The sequence below is a fragment of the Macaca mulatta genome, chromosome 12 (assembly GCF_049350105.2).
Source record: "Macaca mulatta isolate MMU2019108-1 chromosome 12, T2T-MMU8v2.0, whole genome shotgun sequence".
Taxonomy (NCBI): domain Eukaryota; kingdom Metazoa; phylum Chordata; class Mammalia; order Primates; family Cercopithecidae; genus Macaca; species Macaca mulatta.
The window spans coordinates 121,863,985-121,889,923 of record NC_133417.1 but is presented as its reverse complement, the minus strand read 5'-3'; the positions used below and the strand labels follow the sequence as shown (position 1 = coordinate 121,889,923).

The 25,939-nt window shown below is 51.9% G+C and overlaps 1 protein-coding gene and 1 long non-coding RNA gene across 2 annotated transcripts in view; one reads left to right on the top strand and one right to left on the bottom strand.

Moving 5' to 3' along the window:
* The window catches only part of LOC144333477 (uncharacterized), a 118,973-nt gene extending 117,793 nt beyond the window's left edge, over positions 1-1,180 (bottom strand). The window contains exon 1 of the long non-coding RNA XR_013402147.1: positions 865-1,180. This is a non-coding gene — a long non-coding RNA (uncharacterized LOC144333477). The remainder of the gene's footprint in view (positions 1-864) is intronic.
* IGFBP5 (insulin like growth factor binding protein 5) lies at positions 64-20,794 on the top strand. Its single transcript, XM_001087664.4, has 4 exons — positions 64-1,187; positions 13,817-14,046; positions 14,664-14,783; positions 16,011-20,794. The coding sequence occupies exons 1-4, from the start codon at positions 851-853 to the stop codon at positions 16,140-16,142; spliced, it is 819 nt and encodes a 272-aa protein (XP_001087664.1). The 5' UTR covers positions 64-850; the 3' UTR covers positions 16,143-20,794.
* The last annotated feature ends 5,145 nt before the right edge of the window (positions 20,795-25,939 follow it).

The following is a 25,939-nucleotide window of genomic DNA, read 5'->3' as shown; positions in this document are numbered from 1 at the left end:
GCTACAAACTGGCTGGCAGCCAGGGGCCGGCTATTTAAAAGCGCCTGCTCGCCCGGAGCCTGTAGTCTCTTTGGAAACTTCTGCAGGGGAAAAGAGCTAGGAAAGAGCTGCAAAGCAGTGTGGGCTTTTTCCTTTTTTTGCTCCTTTTCATTACCCCATTACCCCTCCTCCGTTTTCACCCTTCTCCGGACTTCGCGTAGAACCTGCGAATTTCGAAGAGGAGGTGGCAAAGTGGGAGAAAAGAGGTGTTAGGGTTTGGGGTTTTTTTGTTTTGGGTTTTTTTTTTTTTTTAATTTCTTGATTTCAACGTTTTCTCCCACCCTCTCGGCTGCAGCCAACGCCTCTTACCTGTTCCGCGCCGCCGCGCACCGCCGGCAGCTGAGGGTTAGAAAGGAGCGGGGTGTGTTTTAGATTTTAAGCAAAATTTTTAAAGATAAATCCGTTTTTCTCCCCCAACCCCAACGCCATCTCCACTGCCTCCGAGCTCATTATTTCGGTGGTTGCTTGGGGGTGAACAATTTTGTGGCTATTTTCCCCCTATAATTCTGACCCGCTCAGGCTTGAGGGTTTCTCCGGCCTCCGCTCACTGGGTGCACCTGGCGCTGCCCTGCTTCCCCCAACCTGTTGCAAGGCTTTAATTCTTGCAGCTGGGACCTGCTCGCGGGCACCCCAGTCCTCCATCTCTCTCTACATTTTTGCAAGTGTCTGGGGGAGGGCACCTGCTCTACCTGCTAGAAATTTTAAAACAAAAACAAAAACAAAAAAATCTCCGGGCGCCCTCTTGGCCCCTTTATCCCTGCACTCTCGCTCTCCTGCCCCACCCCGAGGTAAAGGGGGCGACTAAGAGAAGATGATGTTGCTCACCGCGGTCCTCCTGCTGCTGGCCGCCTATGCGGGGCCGGCCCAGAGCCTGGGCTCCTTCGTGCACTGCGAGCCCTGCGACGAGAAAGCCCTCTCCATGTGCCCCCCCAGCCCCCTGGGCTGCGAGCTGGTCAAGGAGCCGGGCTGCGGCTGCTGCATGACCTGCGCCCTGGCCGAGGGGCAGTCGTGCGGCGTCTACACCGAGCGCTGCGCCCAGGGGCTGCGCTGCCTCCCCCGGCAGGACGAGGAGAAGCCGCTGCACGCCCTGCTGCACGGCCGAGGGGTTTGCCTCAACGAAAAGAGCTACCGCGAGCAAGTCAAGATCGGTGAGCGCGCTCAGTGTGCCAGTCAGTTACGCGGCGCACGGGCGGGGGACACGGGACCGGCTGGGCCCGCGCGCTTTGCGCAGCAAGTGGCTTCGAGCTGGGGTGCAGCTCGGGAGTAGTCGGGGAGGGTCCTTGCACCTCGGAATTGGAGCCCTGGAGGATCCTGCTACCCTGGGGAACTGTCTAGCCAAGTCTATCCCAGCTTTCGCTCTTTCTCCTTCCTCCTACCTCCTACCTACACCTTGCCCGCCCCCTCCCCCACCCCCCCTACTCTGTCCGAATACTGATTCTGAGTTCCCATTCGGTCACAAGGTCCAAATCCCCTGGTACCCTATCTCCAGTCTGAAAGAGTGTATGTTACATTATCAACTTCCTCCTCCACCCACCTCGCGCCCCGCATACGTTTTTTTCTGAACTTGGAAAAAAATCTCTTTTGTTAAAATATTCTTTTAATTGCGGCCTGGAGAGAGAGGCGTTACCCATCTTCTGAGCTAATTCCACCTTTGTCCCTTTTGGCCCCTCCACCCCCGTGCCTCCAGGCGTTTCTATCCCTCCACCCCTACACACACACCACAAGCACCCCACATTCTTGGTAACTAATGCCTTTCGGGTGGAAGCCGTGAAGCCCCTCCCATGTGCATAACCATTGCTTTTGATTGAAAATGATTGCCTGTGGTAGATGGTAAAACATACTTAACTGCAAAATGACTTTTATTTTATCCCAGGAAGGGAAAAAATGCTTTAGGAGCGCGGGGGTGCGGGGTGGGGATGGGGAAGAGTAGGAAGGAAGGGTTTGGGATTCTGTGCCTGGTGTTCGTTTCTGAATCTAATTCCTTTTTCCCCCTCTCCAATTCAGATTTTACCTAGGATGAAAGGTGGACATAGGGCTGGGAGGCAAAAGGGGATGTGAGATTCAGACCTTTCAACTTCCTCGCCTGTGCAGATTCCCGGCACCACCACCATCTCCACCCCCGCCCCGCAATTCCTCCCTCCGCAATGCCCCCCCCACCCCGCCCTCCCCAGTCTCCTAAACCAGATCAGAAGTGGGTGTGCAGTAAGTGCATGAGGGGCCCTGGAAACGCAGAATGCAAAATTCACGGGGCGGAGACAGAAAAGCCACGCACTGGGAGCCTCGCCTCCGCTTGCCCCGCCCCCGGGTTGCCCCGCCCCCAAATTCTCGGCGCCAGAAGTCTAGGGTTGAAATGATTGACACAGCTACTTGTTCAATCAGAACAGTTCTACCCCCTTAGACTGAGTTTCTTTTTGGAAAGAGTTACCTGATCTTTAGTTAAAAAAAAAAAGTTAAATAAACTACATAAAAGTCTGGATTCTAAGACGTCAAACTGGCTATTGAGTCTCTCCAATAGGGGTTAAAACTTGGCTAAACAATGTTTAATTGGCATAGTTTAGTTAGGGGGACAGTTTAGTTACGGGGGCAATCCCCTTCTCCCTCTCTGTCCCTTTCCATTACTCACGAGCACCCTAACATGAGTTTTCTGAAGTGCAAACTTCAGTCACTATAGTGCAGGAGAGGAGTGCGTCCGCGCTTGCCAGGAGGCCGGAGAGCTTCCTGTGTTCAGCCTCTGTCCCCGCAAACCCTGCAGGGTTTGAGTGACGCAGGCGCCAGCCCCTCCAGCTTTGCAAGAGGTAGTCGATCTCCAGGTTGCAGCCTGCAAAAAGAGGAAAAGGGGAGCACGCGCAGGCCCTGGGAACCCCAGAGACCGGCTTGTGAGGTTATTTTTATTAAGATCCACTTTTCAAAGGCGGTCCTGCCTGCCTTCATCTTGGGGGATGTGGATTTGGAAAAGCCTAGCGGAGGGGGAAAACATTAATTGATTTCCTGGCTGGGAAGCGACCGCCCTGGGTAACAATCCAGTCACACCGAAAGTACGTAAGGTGTCACTCAGCAGCATCCTGGCTCCACTTATTATTTGCCAAGCGTGTAGTGTGATGTGGCTAGTGTGAAGGGTGTGCACGCAGGGCGCACGCGCGCTCAATTGCTAGGCGAGCACGGAGGGCGCATCACACACACACACACACACACACACACACACACACACACACGACACTTCAGTCCCAAGCAAGATCCCTTGTAGAATTCCCTGCCGCCCCTTGCCCAACCCCCACCTTCTGAGTGCCCTTGGGCCAACCCGAAGCAGCCTCTTCTACCCGCCCCCTCCCCAGCACTCCTCTCCGACTCCACCCCGCCGAAGGCAGGTGCCCGGCCGGCTGCTGTTGCGGGTTGGCGGCGCTCCACCGCGGCTGGTGCCGACATCTTCGTCCCGAACAGATGGGATGGGAGTGGGCGCTCCTGGAAAGGGCGTTTTAGCCGGACAACCATTGGGCGGGTCCCCAAAAAGTTGGAGATGGTGTACAGACCGTTCTTAAGAAGAGAGAAATGGACAGAGAGAGGGAGAGTGCCCTTTTGGTCCTTTAGCCAAAATTCCTGCTTCCCAACCCATCTCCCTCGTCTTCCCCAAGCCCGCCCCGCCAAAATCTGAGCTTGCAGATATGGATTCTCCCCCTCCCTCCCGCAGTTGCAGCATACACAGACACACACACACACACACACACACACACACACACGATATATTATATCTATATAAGGCGTATTATATATTGTATATATGCTATATACTATATTATATATATTTATATGTAACCAAACATATGTAGAACCCAAAAAAGGTGCATTTCTGGAAGCAGAAATGGGGAGCAGAGGGGAGTGAGGTGGCAGGCAGCCAAAGCCTCTGGGAGAGAGAGGAGAGGGCGGAGGAGACGGTGTTTTGCTAGGCGGTTGCTGAGCAACTGCAGAGGGAGTGGGCCCGAGAGCCGGGTGCTGAGAGCGAGCCTGGCTCTGCATTTCATTCCGACCAGTTCAGGAGCAGAGACAGATATGGAAAAAAGAATGTGTGTGAGGCTGGAGGGAGATGAAAGACGGGAGTTATTTGTTGGGCAAAGCTCAGTAAATAGCGGTGAGTGGAGGGAGTCCAGGAAGTGCTGGGTTTGCTTTCCGGCATTTTTGGTGGGGAATGAGGTTTGATGGGCTGGTCCCCAGCACAGATACTGGGGTTCAGGTAGGTCTCCTCTGTGCTGGTGAGACATTCAGTTTGAGATGTAGGGAACCGTGGGTTCTGGGTTTCTGTTCTGTCATTAAGAAATGAGACACCGTGGGACAAAAAATAGACTTCTGGAAAAGAAAGCAAAAGCATTACCTAAATAAAAATGAATTCAGCCTTTGCTACTTTGAGGGGTTTGGCCTCCATCACCCTGGCTTCAACTCCAAGCTTGGTCTAAAATGCCATGTTGAAGTCAAGTTCCAGAGTTAGGTTTATTGGCCAAATTTATGTCTGGGTTGAGCAAGATCATGGAAAACTGAAGGAGCCAAATTCCTTTCCCACCCGCACCCCCTCCCTCTGAAACAAGTCTTTGAGAGGATGGCCGTACCCTGAGCCAACCAAAACGGGAGTTGGGAAGATGAGATGGGGCTTTAACTGGACTTTTCTTGCCACCTCCGCCCACCACCACCCCTTTCTGCTGTGTCAGCTCAGACTGGAAGAACAAGCAGTTAGCCCTAGTGAGAGCTCATTTTCTTTCCATTTCTCTTTTTCCCCCTCCTCGCCCCTCCCTCCTACTCTTTCCTCCGCCATTCTCCATCCACCCCCCAACCCCCACCCCAACTCTAAGGCATCCCCTGAGGGCTTGAGTTTTAAGTCAGAGCAGCTGTGAGTTAGTCCGGGGCTTGGGCTGGATTTGAGCAGGCAGGTGGGCCTGCAGCTGCAGAGGGAGGACCAGGCTGACCCTAGGAGCCAGAGGTCATCGTGAGGGTTACAGCAAAGGGCATGGGAGCAGGAATTCCCTGCAGAAGCCCTGGCCCCCTTAATGGAAGGAAGAAGAAGCCAGCGGGAAGGGGAGGTAATACTTGTGTAAAGTTTCTACTTTGTACCTAAGCAATGCCTATGAAACTTTTAAGATATTTAGTGTGTGGAAAACAAAAACTCTGGAGAAGAGATCACCACACTCCAGACCCACTACATCCAGAAACTGGAAGAAGATCTTAAAGAGCAGGTACCAACCAGGAGCCGGAGCAGAAGGAAAGAGGGCGGGAGAATGGCTGCGCTGAGTCAAGCAGGGGATTCGGAGGGGTTTGTTTAGTTTTACATTTGCTTTTTCTCTACAGTTGGTCCAAAAGCTGCAATTCCCAGACACCATCCTTAAATTGCAATCTGGACATGTTATTCAAAACAGTAAGATTGATTACATATTTGCAAAAATAAATAATCAAATAAACAAGGAAGGCAGTGTAGGCTTCTACCCCCTGCTCCACAATACCAGCAAAACCTCCCCTTTTATTTCCAGTTTCATTTATTTCCATAAATTCTGTTATGATGTCATTTCTCTCTCTCTTTTTTTTAAAAATATAAATCCAGAGGAGTGACTGAACATCTCTGTGAGGGGGAGAGGTTATATTCCCACCTTGGCCACTATGCTGTTGGTTTAGAGCACCTAACCAGGTTGGTTAGTGCCTGGCCACTCAGCTTAGCTCAGTCCTAGTGTCTCTCCAGGAATTGTCTGGGTATTGGTCAAAGAATGTTAAAGTTGGAAGGAACCCACACCCATCATCACAGTCAAGGTCCTCGTTTTAGGATGAGGATACTGAGGCCCTGAGTGGGGAGTCACTTGCCCAAGATGTGGCAGCAGGGTTAGAGGCAGAAAAGGGGCTGGGACTCAGCTCTTCCCCGCAGGGGCTCCAGCACTGCATTCAGCCATTCCTGGCTTTCTCGCTAGTCACGTGCCTGGGCCTGGGCTAACCTGCAGTGAGGCCTTTGGCAAACACTGCCAGATGCTATCACCCCATGACATCATAACCCACAATCTGAAGGCGCTGTTTTAGGGGCAGTAGGAAAAGGAGTGAAGCGGCCCCAAAGCCCTCCCCAAAGGAGAGAGGGCCACACTCTCTTATTTTCACACTCACTTCTGTCCCTTTTTCTACACAGTCTTGCATACAAGCCTGGCTTAGGCTAGTGGTTTGTCAGGGAAAGAGGACCTGGAGGGTGTGAAGGAGGGGTGTTCAGTCCAGCTTTCAGGTCCATGCGCCAAACCTCATTTTCTACATTACAGGAAGCTCTCCTGATGTGGAGAGGCAGGCAGGCCCTGGCTGCCTCTGGGCTGTGCAGCGGCCTGTAGTCTCGAAGAACACGGTGGAGAAGTGGCCCGCTTCCAACAGCACAGTCCTCACGTGGTGCCAACAGAAAGCAGAGATCGAGGGAGGGTGTGGTTGGATGGGGCGAGTGCAGTAACTAGGGAATTTCTGCATCCGAAGGAGAGAAGGAAAACCATGCACTACCAAAGCTGATAAGGAAGAGAGCATGAGGGCCCCCTGGCTTTCATGGGCAGGTGCCTCTGAGATCTTTCAGCAGGAGAGGACAGATGCGCTTCCAGAGGGCAGCTGGGGACTTCCGGTTGCTGCAGGAAGTGCTGAGAGCCTTTCTAATACATCCTGGAGGCCGTGGCAGCTCCTCCTCTGGGATGCTTAGGAAGGAGGCAGATAAGATAGGCCCCTTTTTCCAGTAAGTCAGACCTGCCAGGTGAACTATAGGAACATTTTAAACTAACTCAGTTATCTCATGTTTGACCCCTCAACCTAAACCATCAGGCCCCTTTCCCTGGCCTAAAATAAGGTCCCACTGAATATGCACTCAGAGCCAGGCCTCAGATGACCTCTGTTGATTCTCTGAGTTGTTTTATGTGGGTTCCAGTTATCCTGAACTGGGACTGTGACACCCCTCTGTCACCTCAGCCAGGATGACTCTTCTTCCAGATCGTTTAGAATAGCACTTCCAATTGAAACATAATACAAGCCATATTTGTCATTTTTAACTTTCTGGTAGCCACATCTTTTTTAAAAAGATTTTAAAAAGCAGGGAAATTAATTGTAATAACACATTTTAACTGAATATATCCAAAATATCCTTTCACCACATGCTCAAAATAAAACCATTATATTGAGATATTTTACATTCTTTCCTTCATATTTAGCCTTTGAAACCCAGTATGATTTTTATACTTACAGCTCATCTCAATTCGGACACTAAATTTTCATTGGAAATACTTGATCTGTATTTAGGTTTCATAAAATTTACAGTTGAAAAAGCAGATTCACATACCTGAGGCATTCCAAACATACTTTAAAATCTTTCCAATAACTGAGTTCAGTATCCATTTTTAAATTTAAACTAATTAAAATTAAATAAAAATTAAGTAAATTTTTAAACGTGGTCCCTGAGTTCCCCGGGCCACATTTCACGTGTTCAGTATGTATCTCCACGTCGCTAGTGGCTACCAGCAAACCCCTCTCTCACCTGAGAAGGGAACTGCTGTCCCCACTCTTTCCTTTTGCTCCCAAAGAGTCAAAAAAGAAGAGTCGCAGCTTTCGTTGACAGACAGGGCTCCCTTGTTTGGTCCCTAGCAGAGCCTGGGCACCTTCTTGGGGGCCTCGGGAGAGAAGAGTAAACCTTGCTTGCTCCCTGCCGCCCCCTTCTGGTCATGCAGGACTTTGGGGGAATGTGGCTGCAGATGGCAATGTTCTGAACTAGCTGTGATGGGTCCTGATAGGAAAGTGGCCAGGAGAAAAGCAGCCCAGCGTTTCTTCCAGAGGCTGCTCCCCACCTATCCCCCCACCATTACCTTCTCATTTGGGGTATGTATAGGGAACAGACACTTCTACTGAGCATGCTTCCCCTTCCCCAACTCCAAAAGCTTGGCTGGAGATTCTCTCAGGGACTTGTGCATAAGTGTGTATTTCCTATGTGTACAGTTATTGCCAGCTGCTTCCTAGGGACCAAGAAATGTGAGCCAGAGTCACAACCCCAAATCCTAGCTTGGCATTGGAAAAAAGCAAGGAGCCTCTCTTTACCTCTGGTCCCTGGACAGTGGGGCAGATGTAGGTGGGACCGCAGCCCCTTACTCTGTGAGATGTCACCTTCCCGCCTATAGCATCTACACTGTGGAGGGCTGTGGGCCGCCTTTTCTCTATATATCTTTAGGGAAGGAGACTGAGTGCCCTTAATGCCGCATGAAGGAATGGGGTTAGGCAGAGGAAGGACTCCCAGGGGAAGCTCTCTAAGTGGAGACGGGTCTGCCTCCCTGTCCCCCACGGCAGGGTTATTGTGCTTCAGGGCAGGGGCATGGATGAGATAACCTCTCAAGGCATGAACTGGGCTCTAAGCCCCAGCTTATATTACAGAAATACTTCCAGACCTACTTCTCTTTGCCTCTTGGGCAGATTTACACATCTCTCCATTTAAAGGTTATTTATTGAATACTATATGCTGGTGAGACAAAGAGAAATGACAAAGCTCTGCCCTTAAGAAGTTGGCTATTTAAATTCCACAGAGGGGACTAGAATGAAACCCAGAAGAAATTCAGATCCCTTTTTCATTCTTTGTAGAGAGATTCTAGGCGTCCTCATCTTATCTTCTGTCTAGAAAAGGAGATGGGAGAATCTCCCCAGGTCTGGGTGGCCTGGCAAAGCCCCACACTCTTCCTGGACTGTGAATTTCAAGGATGCCTGTGTTTCTTCGATTTTTGTAAGCTAAGGCACAATATCTGGGTCACCTAGTTTTCTCTTACAATTGATTATTAGGTCAAGCAAGATAGAGTGATAAACTAACACCAGCCCAGGAGCAGGCTGTTAATGGCACCGGGGTGTGACTAAGAGGTCCAGGGGTCGGGGGGTTAGATTTTAGGCAGGCAGGTCTCCACCTGGATCCATCCATTGCTATGACTAGCAAGCAAGGTGGAGCCAGAACCGTTCAGAAGACCATGTGCCTGCCTCTGCGGGAAGAGAACAGCCGTGGCAAAAGGGCAGGTTTGGAGAAAGTGGTTGAGCTTGGGCACGGTACATGCATTGTGCAATTGTGCAGACTGTAGTATTTCTCACCCTAAGACGCCTCTGGGTCTGTAGCAGCTGGACTTGCACCATGACACTCTCTGTGTTTGCCAGGACATAGAGAATGGTGCAGTCCTTAAGCACGTGTTCATGTTACCGTGGGGAGAGGCCGATGTACTGTGTGTGCCTCTGTGTATGCTGCTGCACTGGGGTGAATGGGGAACGCCTTACAAATGAAAGAGGAACTGAGTTGGCCACCCAAAAGTGGCAGGGGCTAGAGGCATTGGAGAGCCAGTGGGAAGGACTGGAGGTATTATATAGAAGCCAGAGATTTAGATCCCACCCCAAAGGTAAATACTGTATCCAGATAATATTATCATCATCCCCTCCCTTAGTCATTGAATAGGATTATGAAGGTAAAGGTCCAGCCTCCATAGCTCCCAGCAGGAGAAATGGATGCCGTGCATTCCACATTTCCCATCCTCTGCAAAACCCTCTCAGAACAGTATCTCATGGGCGGGGAAGTCTGGAATATGTCTCTCTTCCTTCCTGGATCGTTTTCCAGTTGCAGGTTACAGAAACAGCAGAATGCCATGCAGAAAGAAGCCCTGTTCCCCTCTCCCTCACCTGCCTTCACTCTCCCACACATGGTTCTCTCCGGGCCTCGCTTGTTTGTCTCCCTGACTCTTTAAATATATGCTACAGCCACACAAATGAAGGAAGGGATTCGAGTGATTATTACAGAAGTAGGAGAGGGAGGCACCCAAATTTCAGATTTTTTTTTCTTCAAGACAGGGTCTCACTGTGTCACCCAGGCTAGAGTGCAGTGGAGCTATCAAAGTGGAGCAATCACGGCTCACCTCAGCCTCAACCTCCAACCTCCCGGGCTCAAGCAATCCTCTGGTCTCAGCCTCCTAAGTTTCTCAGACTACAGGCGCACACCTCTATGCCCAGCTAATTTTTGTACTTTTTTTTTTTTTCGTAGAGACGAGGTTTTACCATGTTGCCCGGGCTGGTCTCGAACTCCTGGGCTCAGGCAATCCACTCACCTTGGCCTTCCAAAGTGCTGGGATTAGAGATGAGCCACCGTGCTTAATTCCAAATTCCAGATTTTAAAAACGCTTCCAGTCCCTAGAAGTGAGCCCATGCTGTGTGGGTGCCAGTCTCCCACGCCCTCTGCTGGCCACATGGAGATATTGACCTGTTTGTCAAACAGGTTCCAGTGCTGACTGTTGAGTTTTTTTGCTGTTCACGTGCAGAACAATCTTCACCAGGAAGTCCTCCTGGGTATCCTGCCTAGATCCCTTCTGCAACCTCAGTTCATTTTCTCTTGATGAAATAGCTCAAGAGTAGCCAGTCTACTTGTTCCTTCTTGTTTTATCTAAAACTTAAACCCTTCCAAAATTGAAAGCCTATTTATGACTCAGCCACAGAGCAGCTGAGTCGGGCTAGCTGCTTCTGGCACGCAGCTCCGGTCTTACTTTCCAGCCCTTTAATCTCCGTGGCTCTGCCCTGGCTCCCCTCCAAGTTTCCGCTGTCTCTCTGGAGCCTACAGGTGACCACAAGACCCTGATTAGTATCTTCGACCCTGGACTCTGCTGCTGCCTAAGGAATAGGTCCCATGGGGTTAAGTGGCACCAGAAACTGGGAGGCACATCAAAATGTTAAGCCTGCTCTTCAGAAGCAGCCAAAAAGCTTGCAAGCTGGGGAAGGTGTGCCCTCAGGAGACTCGCCTTGGGGAGGCTGGGAAAAGGAGAGAGTTTGTTCTTAGTTCCTTAAATGAAGAGAGATACCAGAATCTACATGTTGTATGCTAGCATCATGGTTGCTTGGCCCTGGGGCAGTATTTGAACACTTTCAAAGAAAAGAGTAACAGAGGTCAAAATAAATTTACCCCAAGGTTTGTCAAACCATTGTCAACAGCCCCATCCCCCTCCCAGAAAGGGTGACTCAAGGTTAAGGACAGCCCACAGCACTTAGAAAAAGTCCCAAAATGGGAAGGGTCTTGAGAAGAGCTGTTGAGGGAAGGCTGTGGGCCACCACGCTTCTGTGTCCACCAAGGCCAAAGAGAGAGAGTAAGCTGAAATGACAGCTGGAGAAGGGCACCCTCTGACCAAATGGACAGAGCCTCCCCCAACAGGTAGCCGGAGGAGGATGGAATGGCACCCCCATTTCAGATGTCCTTAAGGACTAGAGAGATAGATGCTTATTTCTGCTTGGACACAGGGGATTGGCTAAATGGCCTCCGGAAAGGATTCCAGGAGCTGCTACACCAGCCACAGGAGAGGAGCCAGGTTCCCAGGCTCTCTCCCCTTGAAGAGGTGACAATGTATTGGCTCTCCGGGCCAGGCTGGGGCAGCCCACTGAAGGAGATGCAGAGACGCGTGAGTGCGCTGGTCAGCAGCCAGCCCACTCCCCCACCTGCCCTCACTTTATCCAGTTACAATCTTGTTTGGGGAAGGGGTCCAGGCTTCTCCAATCTGAACACCCCTGCCCCCAGGCTTTCAGTAGCCACCATTTCCTGCCTGCCCCTCCCCCCACAGTAGTCAACTACTTTTTCAGGATTAGAATGCTTGGTGATGTTGAGGTTGAGTGGTGCGGCTCCAGTCCCTCAATAAGACGGGTCCGAAAGCCCTTCTGTACGATGGTTAGCACTCCCTCTCCTTACTCCCTCTTCTCCAAGATCCGAGCCTCCAGGCGAGGCCTGTGTTACTAGATAACGGAACCCCAGCCTTTCAATTTGTACAGAGTCCCCAAACCAGCCTTGCTTCTCCCTCCCTCCTGCCAATCTCACTTGCTCTACAACCAAGAAAAGTCAGTTTACCCCAGAACATGACCCTTTTAACTAATCCCTAAAATCCTGCCTTCCACCTACCAGGGATGTCACCCTATTGATGAGTTGTCACATCAGGGTTTGATAGAGGAGAATCGGGGTACTGGGACATCAAGGCACAACTGGGAAGAGTGGGTGAGAGGCCAGAAGGGGTGCCAGGAATCTCAGGTTGAATTTTGTTCAGGGAGAGCCCGCCCACCACCTTGTTATTTGTTTTCTCCGAGTCATGATCTTCCTCTCCAGTAATTACCTCCCTTCCTTTCCTGTGAATAAATACCCAAAGCAACTCACCACCAGGAATGCTGCGAACCCTTGGAGGCTTCTTTAGGGCAGGGACCTTCTCTGCCAAGGCCTTAAAGATCAAATACCTATTTCATGAGACTTGACAAATCCTGAGCCAAGAGAGAAACAGATGCTTGGCTGCTTCCTGCCACCTGCCATCCTGACCAGGTTAGGCCAGGTGTTCAAATGCCTTTCCTAACTCACACCTGGAACTTGCCCAAGGCTGCAAGCTCAGAAGTCGAGTTCTACACCTGCCCAGAGGCATAAAACAGTGTCTTCTCAAAAAGCTTCTCTTTTCCCCACCCCCACTTCCTTGAATTCTGCCCACTTCTTCTGTTCCCCATCCCAGATGTCTGGCAGTCACTGTTCCTGGACATCCCAGCGATCATGGAGTGGGTGGAGAACAGAATTTTCTTTCATCTCATTTTGGTTATTTAATATCACTCAAAGCTCTATTTTCTCTTTCCAGTATTTGAAAAAAGAGGGAAGCAATGAAGACAGGGCCCCCCACCTCCACTCACCCCTGCACCTGGTCCCACTGTGGGGCATTGTGGCCACACCCCGCCCGCCTGGAAACAACAATCTAAAGTTCCCCCACTCTGGTTCCTCTGAGGCTGGGTGAGGTCAAGGAGCTGAGAGGAGAAGGGGACCCAGGGATGGATGCCTATGAGATAAGAATTTAGGGGAAATCTGCGCACCAAGAAAAGGCCAGACGGGTAGAATTAAGGATCAACAAATACATGAACAAAGTCTTACTTCTCTAAAGGTCAAAAGTCAGCTAAGTATAGACTGTCACCAAGCCACTCCTATATATAACTGTCCTGGTCTCAGCCAGCTGTCAGCCTCTCTCAGTCCGGAGCTGAGTAACGTCCCAGCCTCCCAGGCCCCCGAGCACAGCACCAGTTCTGAGCCAGAGCGGGAGCGAGGCCTCTGACTTCTACTTGGCCCCACGCCAGTCCCCTCCGGGCCCACATTTCTGGCTCTCCTCTCCCCTCCCCTCCTCCTGCTGTGTATGAAGGTCCTCACCACCCTGCTGCTCCAGACCCCAGGACCCCCTCCTCCCAGGTTCCCCAGGTCCAAAGAGACCTCGACATCCAGCAGCTCTGAAAGTGCAAAGATCTCACTAACAGGACAGACTTGGCCCTTCTCGTCCACGCCCTGGCTGTGTCATCTTCCTCCGTGGACCCAGATTCCCGCGTTCCTACTTCTCAGCCCCACCTCCAGCCATGTCCCATCTACTTGGCCATCCCCCAGCAAGCAAACCGCTCACTACCACCTTCATCCTTGCAGGGGCCACTTTCCTTGCCCTTCCTCCTTCCTGCCCCCAGAAGGTCCACTCTGTCCTCACCCATCCGTCCGTCAGTCTCTCAGTTCTCCTCTGTGAGGTCTCTCTGTCTGCACTCTCTGCGTGACTCCAAGCATGCCAGAAACTTCCCACCACTTAAATGAGCATCCGCTCTGCTTCCTGGTTCTTATCCCCCTGCTTTCAGAGTGCCCCAGGAGGGCAGAGACACATCTCCTTCAGCCTTTATGACTCCCCTCACCCCAAACTGCCCAGCCCTGGGCTCTGACCGTGTGCACCTTGGCCCACGGGGGCTGACCCTCCGGTTCCTTCTCCTGCAGAGAGAGACTCCCGTGAGCACGAGGAGCCCACCACCTCTGAGATGGCCGAGGAGACCTACTCCCCCAAGATCTTCCGGCCCAAACACACCCGCATCTCCGAGCTGAAGGCTGAAGCAGTGAAGAAGGACCGCAGAAAGAAGCTGACCCAGTCCAAGTTTGTAGGGGGAGCCGAGAACACTGCCCACCCCCGGGTCATCTCTGCACCTGAGATGAGACAGGAGTCTGAGCAGGTACATCTCGGGGATTCCCTCATTCCCTCCTGGCTTTTGACCTTTTCCTGCATCTAAATGGACATTCATGGCAGCAGGAGGTGCTTAGGCTAGACCCGGAAGAGGACCTGCAGCCAACCATGGTGGCTCAGCTTAGGATGTGGGAGGAGAGTTTCCAGAGCGTACACTTGTCAGGGCGAAGGGCTTGTGCTAGTAAGTGGGAATAGAGGCAGTGCTCATTTGCGGACAGTGTGTGCCAGCTCAGCGGCCATGCACCAGGTACCTGGGCCCTGCAGCTGTGTCCAGTCCGAGGCAGAGACTGAATATTCTCCTAGAGCATCTAGACACGGGCACCTCTGGACATGGTTACTCAGCAGAAGAGAAAAGCTGCAGGGGAGGGGGTGACCTGGAACACAAAAGAGAAAGTATGGCTCTGTACCTGGCCAAAGGCAGGCTTTGTGATCCCAGCGCACGTGACAGGTGACAGGGAGGAAAGAGCTTTGGCAGTAGATGATTAGCACCGAAGGTGGTGACTTTCCTCCCGAGACCCTTCGGCCCCCACCCCCGGGCCACTCGTCAGCGCAGCTGGGTGGTTTTCCCTTGGTCTCGCCATGCCTCTCACCCTCCTGTCCACACAGGGCCCCTGCCGCAGACACATGGAGGCTTCCCTGCAGGAGCTCAAAGCCAGCCCACGCATGGTGCCCCGTGCCGTGTACCTGCCCAATTGTGACCGCAAAGGATTCTACAAGAGAAAGCAGGTACGTCCCCTGCCCTGAGCTCCCAGGCTCAGATGGCTCCGAAAATGGCACCTGCCAGGAAACTCCACCTTGGGCAAGTGCCTAAGATTTCCACCGTTAACCGCTTACTGTTTCCCAGGCCTCAGATACCCATTCATATACCACGATCATGACTTTCCACATTCCCTACTATGCTACAATCCATTCCCTCATTCCCTCCTATGCCGTAATCCACTACGCTTTCCACAGGTCACCTTAGCTAGGTGAATTCATTGCAAGAGGAAACTCTGTAACACTATCGCACAGCACGTATCATTGGTGTACCACACACTCAGGAGTTTAAGCCATATTTTCTCTGTGTACCACCTGAAATCAGCTCACGTCCCTTCACAGCCAGGCTCCCCTTTGGGCAACGGTTCTCAGATTTCCAAGGGCATCCGATCCCTGGAGGGCATGGCTGAAGGCTGGGCCCCACCCCTATAGTTTCTGATTGGCAGACCTGGGGTGGACTCTGGGGTGGACAGGTGACCCTGATGCTGCTTTAAGGGCACCAATAATCTAAATGTAAGAGCCAGGCCACACTGGGGCAAATCGTGGCTCTGCCACTTACTAGCTATGTCCCCTTACTCATCATTTAATGTCTCTGTGCCTGCACCCTTGTGTAAAATGGAGAATGAGGAGTAAGTGATTGATCTTTGTAAAGCACTTAGAACAGTACCTACTGCATACCAAACGCTGAGTGGTGTCTGGTACAGGATAACACCACAAATGATGCCTCCTCCTGTTATTATTATTGCCATCGTCGTCATTATTGGATCATAACTCTCTTGAGAATCCCTGCAGAGTTTCAGGCTGGGGGGGACTCTAATGGGTAATATTTTAAAAGGGACTGTAAGCCAGGCACAGCGGCTCACGCCTGTAATCCCAGCTACTCCAGAGGCCGAGGCAGGAAGATCACTTGGGCTCAGGAGTTCTAGACCAACCTGGGCAACATAACAAGATCCCATCTCTGAAAAAGAAGGAAAGAAAGGGATTGAAGGAGCTAGCCAAGGGTAGGCTGCCTAAATTCACATTTTTCCCTGGGTCTTTCCATGAAACAGGGACACTAGAAACCCAAGGGTTGGGTCTAGCGCCCTCAACTCTCTGGAGATGAGAGAGTCTTGTCTTGGGGTAGACAAGAGGCAGGACAGGGAGGAGCAGAGCCCCAGGGTGCGGCGTCCTCACAGCCTGTTGCTCTCCTCACCCCAGTGCAAACCTTCCCGTGGCCGCAAGCGTGGCATCTGCTGGTGCGTGGACAAGTACGGAATGAAACTGCCAGGCATGGAGTACGTCGACGGGGACTTTCAGTGCCACACCTTCGACAGCAGCAACGTTGAGTGATGCGTCCCCCCGAAACCCTTCCCTCACCCCCTCCCACCCCCAGCCCCGACTCCAGCCAGCGCCTCCCTCCACCCCAGGACGCCACTCATTTCATCTCATTTAAGGGAAAAATATATATCTATCTATTTGAGGAAACTGAGGACCTCGGAATCTCTAGCAAGGGCTCAACTTCGAAAATGGCAACAACAGAGATGCAAAAAGCTAAAAAGACACCACCCCCCTTTAAAATGGTTTTCTTTTTGAGGCAAGTTGGATGAACAGAGAAGGGAAGAGAGGAAGAATGAGAGGAAGAGAAGGGAAGGAAGTGTTTGTGTAGAGGAGAGAGAAAGACGAATAGAGTTAGGAAAAGGAGGACAAGCAGGTGGGCAGGAAGGAAAGGCACCGAGACCAGGGAGGGGCCCAACTTTCACGTCCAGCCCTGGCCTGGGGTCGGGAGAGGTAGCCGCTAGAAGATGCAGCCCGGGATGTGGCATTCAATGACACTCTTGGGGCTTCCCAGTATGGATTGGTCAGGGGGAGAAAGGAAAAGGCAAAACATGCCAGGGCCTCTCCCGGATCTGTCTCCTCCTCTAGCCAGCAGTATGGACACCTGGACCCCTGAACTTCCTCTCCTCTTACCTGGGCAGACTTGTCTCTCCCCAGATTTATAAAAACAAAAATGCATTCCATTCCTCTGAAAGCAAAACAACTTCATAATTGAGCGATATTAGATAGAGAGGTTTTCGGAAGCAGATCTATGAATATGAAATTCATGTGCATATTTCATTCCCCAGGCAGACTTTTTTAGAAATCAATATATGCCCCAAAATTGGAAAGACTTGTTCTTCCAGGGTGACTACAGTACATGCCGATGCGTGCGGTTTCAGCCCTCATTTAATTCAATTTACAAGTAGCACAGCAGCCTCTGTGGGGGAGGATAGGCTGAAAAAAAAAAAAGTGGGCTTGTATTTATCTACAAGACTCCATATAGTCATATATAGGCATATAAATCTATTTTTTCTTTGTTTTTTTCTTTCTTCTTTTCTTTCAAAAGTTTGCATTAACTTTTCAAAGTAGTTCCTATAGGGGCATTGAGGAGCTTCCTCATGCTGGGAAAACTGAGAAAACCCATATTCTCCTAATACAACCACCCGTAATAGCATTTTTGCCTGCCTCGAGGCAGAGTTTCCCGTGAGCAATAAACTCAGCTTTTTTGTGGGGCACAGTGCTGGACTTGACAGTGATTCCCCACGTATATTCTTCTGCACCCACCGAGCCAGGCAGAGGCCAGTCCTCCGTGGTGCAAACAGCATGCGCCTCAGTCCATCCCATTTTAGTCTTTAAACCCTCAGGAAATCACAGTCTCCGGACATCACACCACATGAGCCCAACAGGTCCATGACGGATCCACCCGTCCCGCCCCAGCCTTTTCCTTTCATCTGAACAGAACGTGCATTTTTGGAAGCCTCCCTCACTCTCCACACGGGCAGAGCAGGAGGGAGACTGAAGTAAGAGATGGCAGAGGGAGATGGTGGCAAAAAGGTTTAGATGCAGGAGAACAGTAAGATTGACGGTTCCGGCCAGAGTAGATGTGGGGAGGAACAGAGGGCTGAAGGGACTGTTCCATTCTAGCTTTGGCACAAAGCAGCAGAAAGGGGAAAAGCCGATAGAAACCTCTTTAGCTTCCCCACCCTGTATGTTTTCTGGGATTCGAGAGGAAAGAGAGGAAAATGGGGGAATGGGTTGCAAAATAGAAATGAACTTAATCCAGGCCACAGAGCCAGGGAAGGTGGGTAACTTTAGGAGGATGCTAGACTTTAGAAGCCAGATAGGAAGAATCAGTCGAAACTGGCCATGCTTTGGAAGGGACAAGACTATGCGCTCCACTGCCCACCTTCAGCCTGCAAGGAGGCACGGAGGCCCACGAGTCTTTCCGGCTCTTCCTCCATTCTGGCCAGTCCCTGCGTCCTCCCTGGGGTGGAGGGTGGAAGGAGGGCCGGAACAAGCAGGGAACGCATGATTCAGGGATGCTGTCACTCGGCAGCCAGATTCCGAACCAAGAAAACTCCCATTCTCCAATGACTTCCTCAACCAGTGGGTGGCCTTGTGACTGTTCTTTAAGGCTGAAGATATCCGGGAAAGGGGGCTTGGACACTGGCCAAGGAGACCCCTTCATGCTGCAGACACAGCTCTCTTCACTCTTTGCTCATGGCATGACACAGTGGAGACTGCCTCCAACAACGAATTTGGGGCTACGAAGAGGAATAGTGAAAAAGCAAATCTGTTTCAACTGATGGGAACCCTATAGCTATAGAACTTGGGGGCTATCTCCTATGCCCCTGGACAGGACAGTTGGCTGGGGACAGGAGAAGTGCTCAATCTTCATGAGACAAAGGGGCCCGATAGGGCCAGCAGCCACAAGGACTTGACCTGCCGAGTCAGCACGCCCCATGTCTCTGCACAGCTGTGCCCTAAACCCAACTCACGTTTCTGTGTGTCTTAGGCCAGTATCCCAAACCTCTTCCACGTCACTGTTCTTTCCACCCATTCTTCCTTTGCATCTTGAGCAGTTATCCAACTAGGATCTGCCAAGTGGATACTGGGGTGCCACTCCCCTAAGAAAAGACTGAGCCAGGAACTACAATCTCCCCCCACATTCCTCCCAGCCTGGACCTGAGAGGGGCTCTCTCTTCGCCCACTGTGTCTGGACTTTGGGCGGGCTTCTGCCCCTCACATTGGCTTTTTGCTGCCAGCCATCAGGTGGGGGATTAGAGCCTGGTGTGAGTGTGCCAGACTCTTCCGGTTTCCAAAGTTCGTGCCTGGTAACCCGAACCTGTGAGTCTCTTCTGCATGCAGGGGATTCTCATGGCCAGTTGGTCACTCCCTAGAGAAGCTGGGCCTTCATGGACACATGGAACTAAGCCTCCCAAATGGGAGGTCTGGCTGGGCCCAGGGTGGGAGACCCTGGGAAGGGAAGCACTGGAGGAAGACGGCACCTCTTCCCCCGTGGCAGGGTGCAAGGTAGGCAGGTTTGGAATGGTGTGGGCGTGGCAATTAAGCAGGGCTCTCTTTGACTCCAGGCTGGCCTTTGGCCGACTGCCTGCTCACCCAGAGACCTTGGACTCCAGGCTATCCATGGCTCTGGGTCTAAGTGCTGCCCACTCCCACACTCACACCCACAGAAGAGACCCACAGAAGGTCTCTCCCATCCGCTTTAGACTCGTGCCTCACTCCAGCAGTAGTGAAGATCCTCTGTCTTTCCCACGACTGCCAGGAGATAGGGAAGCCCAGCCAGGACTGACCCTCCTTCCTCCAGCCTGCCCCGACCCACCTGGCAAAGCAGGGCACATGGGGAGGAAGAGACTGGAACCTTTCTCTGACAGCCAGGCCTAGACAGACAGGCCTGGGGACACTGGCCCCATACGGGGAGGAAGGCAGGCGCACGAGGTCCAGGGAGGCCCTTTTCTGATCATGCCTCTTCTCTCTCACCCCATCTCCCCCCAACCACCTCTGTGGCCTCCATGGTACCCCCACAGGGCTGGCCTCCCCTAGAGGGTGGGCCTCAACCACCCTGCTCCCACCACCCAGCGCTTAGCGAGACAGGGCTGCCACGGCAACCGCCAAGCCCCCCTTAAGGTGGGACAGTACCCCGGACCCATCCACTCACCCCTGAGAGGGCTCCAGCCCAGGATGGGAACCTCAGAGAAGAGCTCTAAGGAGAAGAAACCCCATAGCATCAGAGAGGACACGTCTGGCTTCCAGGAGAAAGGAGGCTCCGTTTTGCAAAGTGGAGGAGGGACGAGGGACGGGGGTTTCACCAACCAGCAACCCGGGCCTTGTACTGTCTGTGTTTTTAAAACCACTAAAGTGCAAGAATTATGTTGCACTGTTTCTCCACTTTTTATTTTCTCTTAGGCTTTTGTTTCTATTTTAAAACATATTTTCTTGGTTTTCTAATGGAGTATATAGTTTAGTCATTTCACAGACTCTGGCCTCCTCTCCTGAAATCCTTTTGGATGGGGAAAGGGAAGGTGGGGGGGTCCGAGGGGAAGGGGACCCCAGCCTCCCTGTTCCCGCTCACCGCACTCCACCGGTCCCCAGTCACCAGCCGGAGTCTCCTCTCCACTGCCACTGTCACACAGTAGCCCACATGGATAGCACAGTTGTCAGACAAGATTCCTTCAGATTCCGAGTTGCCTACCGGTTGTTTGTTGTTGTTGTTGTTGTTTTGTTTTGTTTTTTTTTTTTGAAGACAGCAATAACCACAGTACATATTACTGTAGTTCTCTGTAGTTTTACATACATTCATACCATAACTCTGTTCTCTCCTCTTTTTTGGTTTCAACTTTAAAAACAAAAATAAATGATGATAATCTTTACTGGTGAAAAGGATGGAAAAATAAATCAACAAATACAACCAGTTTGTGAGAAAGAAAAAAAAAAAGCAGAAAAAAAAAAAACGAAAAAACCATCTGAATGCGGAAGAGCTTAAGCTCGGCTCCTGTTTAGCATTTTGTACTTAAGGAAATAAAACACCAACAAAGGATCTCACATTTTCTTAAAAAGTGAAGATTGCTGTATACTATTTATTCAACGTATAATTTATGTTACTCCTTGATCTTTGTCTTTTGTCATGACAAAGCATTTATTTAATAAAGTTATGCATTCAGTTAGCCTACGTCGGCTTCCTCCGAGGGCTCAGGGAAGGCAGGCAGCAGGGGAGGCGAGCCCCCGATTCTCCTCGGGCCACAGCCGGGAGGGGATGGAGAAAGGCCCCCGGCGGGATCAGGGCTGAGCGACTGCTCCGTCCAGAGAGAACCCCCCATCCCCCATCCCCCAAGACAAGCCCTCCCACTGGAGCTCCAGCAGCCCCTTCCCCATCCATTGGAAAGCCACCACAGTCGCGGAACCCAGGGCAGCCTACATCACCTCCTCAGGCCTCCATTTCCTTGTGGGTAAAACCTCATAGAGCTGCTGTGAGGATTCAGCCAGTTAATGTCCCCAAAGCCCTGAGAACTGGGAACATTCGGCACATGTTCCCCTACTGTTCTATTAATGATTATTACCATCTTTCCATCTCAGCCCTTGCTATGAAGTCAAGTGGCCTTCATCCACCCTTAGACAAATGAGAAGTTTCTGCTCCTTGGAGAAGATTTTAAGGGAGGCATTTCCAGAATGTTCCTCAATCCCTCCTGCCACTGCCTTGTAAACTTATAACTCCTAGGAACCTCTGGCCAAGATAAACTCTCCCTCTGGTTCCTACCCAACCTCCACCGCTGTCTGTGCCCAGTGAAGAGGAAAACCCAAGATGGCACCCCTGATGTCAACCCTTGGGCACTGAAGAGCACAGTTCTTGCACCCTCCGACCTTCTGCTGCCTCACCCTGTTGCTTTCCTCCCTCCTAGGCCCCTTCGTCCCGAGGCTCTTCCCCTACAGCTCCTCCCGGTTCACAGAGCTGCACAGCACACTGCCCGTTAGGCAGCCCACTGACGGCACCCCCCAGAGCCTCAGGTCCGGGAGCACAGAGGGGAGACGGAGGCGGTGGCATCCTCACTCTGCCCAGCTCAATGGCTGAGGCTGCCCAGAAACCACGTGTCCCGTCCTGTCCTAGTCACAGGACAAGTGGAGTCACCGGGAAGTCCTTGCCTTGCCAGTGGCCTGATTTGCCACCAGGCACACCTCCTTCTGGGGTGGCTGAGCCACTTGCCTGACACCTGTCAGCACCAGGTCCCTCAGGTTCACAGAGTAGTCTATCCAGCCAAAGAGCACGGCGTTTGGACGCCTGTCACTCAGCCCGCCCTGTAGTCACCTGGGAAGCCAGGGAGGTTCCCACGCCGCTCTCTCAGGCTACCGGGGCCCAGCAGTGGAGGTAGAGGAGGAGGAGGTGGAGGATGCATTAGGAGGTGCACAGAGGGAACAGGCATCTTCTCTGCTTTCCTTTCCAGGGGTGCCTCGAGTAGGGGGACAGCAAGAGGAACTACAGGAAGGCCTCCCATGTGGCACCTCCTGCCCCCAGACTGTCTCCTGGCTTCTCCAGGGGAAGCTGCTCACCCTACTATTGCACACACACTGCCTGGAGCAGGTGGCAGCCAGGATCCTTCTCCCCATTGCTCCTCCCCGGAGGCTGTCACACCCCGCCCCCCGCACAACCCTATCCCTCTCCACTGTGGTCCTCTCTTCCCCTTTCATCTCCTCCTACACATATAACCCACATCTGTGAATCCCTGCTCACAGCCCGTGGCCATCAAGGATTATGGCTCTGGACGGACTACTCCACCCCTGTCCCCCCACCACCCTGCACCACCCGTGCTCAGTGGGACAACCCACACAGCCCCTTAGCGACAGCACCATTCCCCTGGGGTCCTCGCGGTTCAGCAGCCCAGAAACTCTGTCTCCCTCCCTCTCCCCAGTGGTATGCTGCTGGTCCCAGCGCTGCGACACACCATCTGCCTTTCCCTCCATCCACTTAAGCCACACTCTAAGCTCTGGGACCCCCAAGGTTCCACATTTAAAATCTGAAAACCCCACTCTCCCATTCTAATCGTAGTCTACCACGAGACTGAGAAGAATGAGGCAAGAGACCGGAGACGGTTTTACCTAAGAGAGACAGAGAGCCTTTGCTCGCCCCTGCTCGAGTTTTCAATCCATCAGCCCTCTCTGGCTCTGCTGCTTTGCCTAAGGAGACTGAAGCCCACAGCGCCACGCTTGGTGTCAGCTTGTCTTGGGCTCCCCTGCCCTGCAGCACCTCAGCCCTGTCCGGTCAGCACTGTCCCTCCTGCATGGCGCTGCTGAGCCCCGCGGGGAAAAGTGCCACTATTGGGTGAGCTGACATCCCCCCAGAATCCCCAGGCTCAGAGGGCCCCACATCCTGCCTGGGAAACCTATGAGGGGCCCCAATCGGGTTATTTCCCCCACTTTGCCCTCATTTCTCCAATGCATTATACCACCTTCCCTCATTCCTAGCAAACACCCTTACCTTCTCCCTGTCAGAGAAAACCAAGGCCAGCAGGTGAGAACCTTCCCGTCTCCCCATCCCAACCCCTACAAAGCTACCCATAAAACCACCCACCACACTCTTGTCTCCTCCCCTGCCAGTCCTCCTCTATTCCCAAAGACAGCCGCTTCCTGTGCGCTCCCCACCTGCTGTTCGGCCCCCCACCCATCAACCATCCCATCTCCCCTGTGTTGGTGACAGAGGAAAGGGGGAGGGAATAGAGATGAACCATGGCCTGCAGACAGAACTGATGGACCTGCTCAAGAATTGACATCGGATGAGAACGAGGGAAAGTCAGGGCTGTCTTCTCCACCCAGTGTCCCTCAAGCAACTCAAATACAATTTGTTCCATGTTGAACTCATCCTGTAAGCTCAGGCACTTGGCCTCTCTTATCATTTTATCATATGCCTTACAAAGTAGAAGTTCAGTAACAACACAATTTGAACTCATCATCTTCCCCACTAAGCCATCCCTCTTCCTTCTCTTAATGCTTCTTTAGCCCCCTCCTCTTCTTCCCCGTTCTTCCTCCTCCTCCTATTTGCTGTCTCAGAGAATGACACTGCATCCACCCAGCTGTCCAAACCCAACCCCCGGCCTCAGTCCTGCCTCCTCATTTACCCCTTCCATCCGATAAGCCACCAGGTGCCAGGAATCAGTGACCTCACAGACCACCCTCACCCTCAGCCCTTCTCTCCATCTCCCTGGCCCTGATTCATTCAAATCATGCTCACTTCTCCCCTGGATCCTTGCAATTCCTCCTGCAGGAATGTTCCACCCACTCCCACTCCATGTCTTGTCCTCCACGCCAGACATCACAGTTGCAGTTCACTTTTTTTTTTTTTTTCTTTTTTTGAGATGGAGTTTTGCACTGGGGTGCCATGGCGCAATCTCAGTTCACAGCAACCTCCGCCTCCCGGGTTCAAGCGATTCTCCTGCCTCAGCCTCCCAAGTAGCTGGGATTACAGGCAAGTGCCACCATGCCCAGCTAATTTTGTACTTTTAGTAGAGATGGGGTTTCACCATGTTGGTCAGGCTGGTCTTGAACTCCTGACCTCAAGTGATCCACCCTTCTCGGCCTCCCAGAGTGCTGGGATTATAGGCGTGAGCAACTGTGCCCGGCCCAGTTCACTTTCTAAACACCAATCCAATCATGCCCATCCTCTGCCTAACTTCCCTTCTTGGTACTTAACTTTTGGTCCAGAGTTCAAATCCCTCAGCAACACACCCCAAGTCGTTCCTGATGTGCCCTGGCTTCCTCTTCCTCTCGCTCCTCTTCCACCTGCCGCCTCCCTTCACCACACGTATCCCCAGCCATGCGCTGGTGTCCAGGGTCATCGTTCATCGTTCAGTCATGACTTGAAGGTTTTGCAGGCCAGGCATGGTGGTGCACTCCTGTAATCCCAGCATTTTAGGAGGCCAAAGTGGGAGGATCACTTGAACCCAGGAGTTCGAGACCAGCCTGGGCAACATAGTGAGACCCCCTGTCTCTACAAAATAAAAATTAGCCAGGCATGGTGGTGCATACCTATAGTCCTAGCTACTTGGGAGGATGAGATAGGTAAGAGGATCGCTTAAGCCCAGGAGCTCAAAGCTGGAGTGGGCTATGATCAAGCCACTGCACTCTAGCCTGGGCAACAGAGTAAGACCCTGTCTCTAAAAATAAATAAATACAGACATGAAAATAAGATAAAGTCTCTGCGCATGCTGCTCCCTCTGTCTGAACCCCAGCCCCCAACACCCACACCTGCACACACATGCATGTGTGATGCACACACGTCCTCCCGCTCCTCTCCCCAATCTCAGCTTCTTCCTTCCAACTCTGCCTTCACCCTCTCTGAGACACCTTCCCTGACACCAGACTTAACTATTCCTCCTAACTGCCCCACATCCCCTGCTGGAGGGGTACCGCCATCCATGGAGGGCCATCTCTGGGTCTCAGGGCTGTTTCCTTCCACAAGAATCTCAGTCCTCCAGGACAAAGGCCGTAATCTTCTTCATCTCCATCATCTTCATAGCCTGGCATCCTAACACTGAGCCCGGGATACAGTGAGAGCTACTGTGTGTGTGTGTGTGTATGTGTGTGTGTGTGTGTGTGTGTGTGTGTGTGTGTGTGTGTGTGTAATACAGTCTCACTCTGTTGCCTAGGCTGGAGTACAGTGGTGCAATCTCAGCTCACTGCAACCTCCACCTCCCAGGTTCAAGTGATTCTCCTGCCTCAGCCTCCCAAGTAGCTGGGACTACAGGTGCCCGCTGCCGCACCCAGCTAATGTGTGTGTGTGTGTGTGTGTGTGTGTGTGTGTGTGTGTGTGTGTATTTTTAGTAGAGATGGGGCTTCATCATGTTGGCCAGGATGGTCTTGAACTCCTGACCTCAGGTGATGCACCCGCCTTGGCCTCCCAAAGTGCTGGGATCACAGGTGTAAGCCACCACGCCAGGCCGAGAGCTATATTTAGGTAGCACTTACCATGTGACAGAAATTATTTTATATTCTCAAAGCCAATCTTTGAGATAGAAACTATCCCAATATTTAAAGAGGAAGTAAATGAGATTCACAGAGATTAGAAATATGTCCAAAAGCACATAACTCAAGAGAGTCCAATTCTGTTCAAAGACCACCTCACCTCCACGGCCACGCTTTTAACCACCACATCTTATTATGTAGCTAGTATTCAGGACACATCGAACAGATTCAGGGACGACAGTGGTGACTGTCCAAATATAGAGGGCATAAGAAGAGGGGTAGCCCCATGGGCATGACCTGTGCAGTCACACAGGGCTGGCGCTTGGTTTAATGTTCTGCTATTTCTGTCTTCACATTCTTAG

Coding starts and splice junctions, on each gene's coding strand:
- IGFBP5 (XM_001087664.4), top strand. CDS start 851: ATGATGTTGCTCACCGCGGTCCTCCTGCTGCTGGCCGCCTATGCGGGG. Junction 1,188..13,816: donor CCGCGAGCAAGTCAAGATCG/GTGAGCGCGCTC, acceptor CTTCTCCTGCAG/AGAGAGACTCCCGTGAGCAC. Junction 14,784..16,010: donor GATTCTACAAGAGAAAGCAG/GTACGTCCCCTG, acceptor TCCTCACCCCAG/TGCAAACCTTCCCGTGGCCG.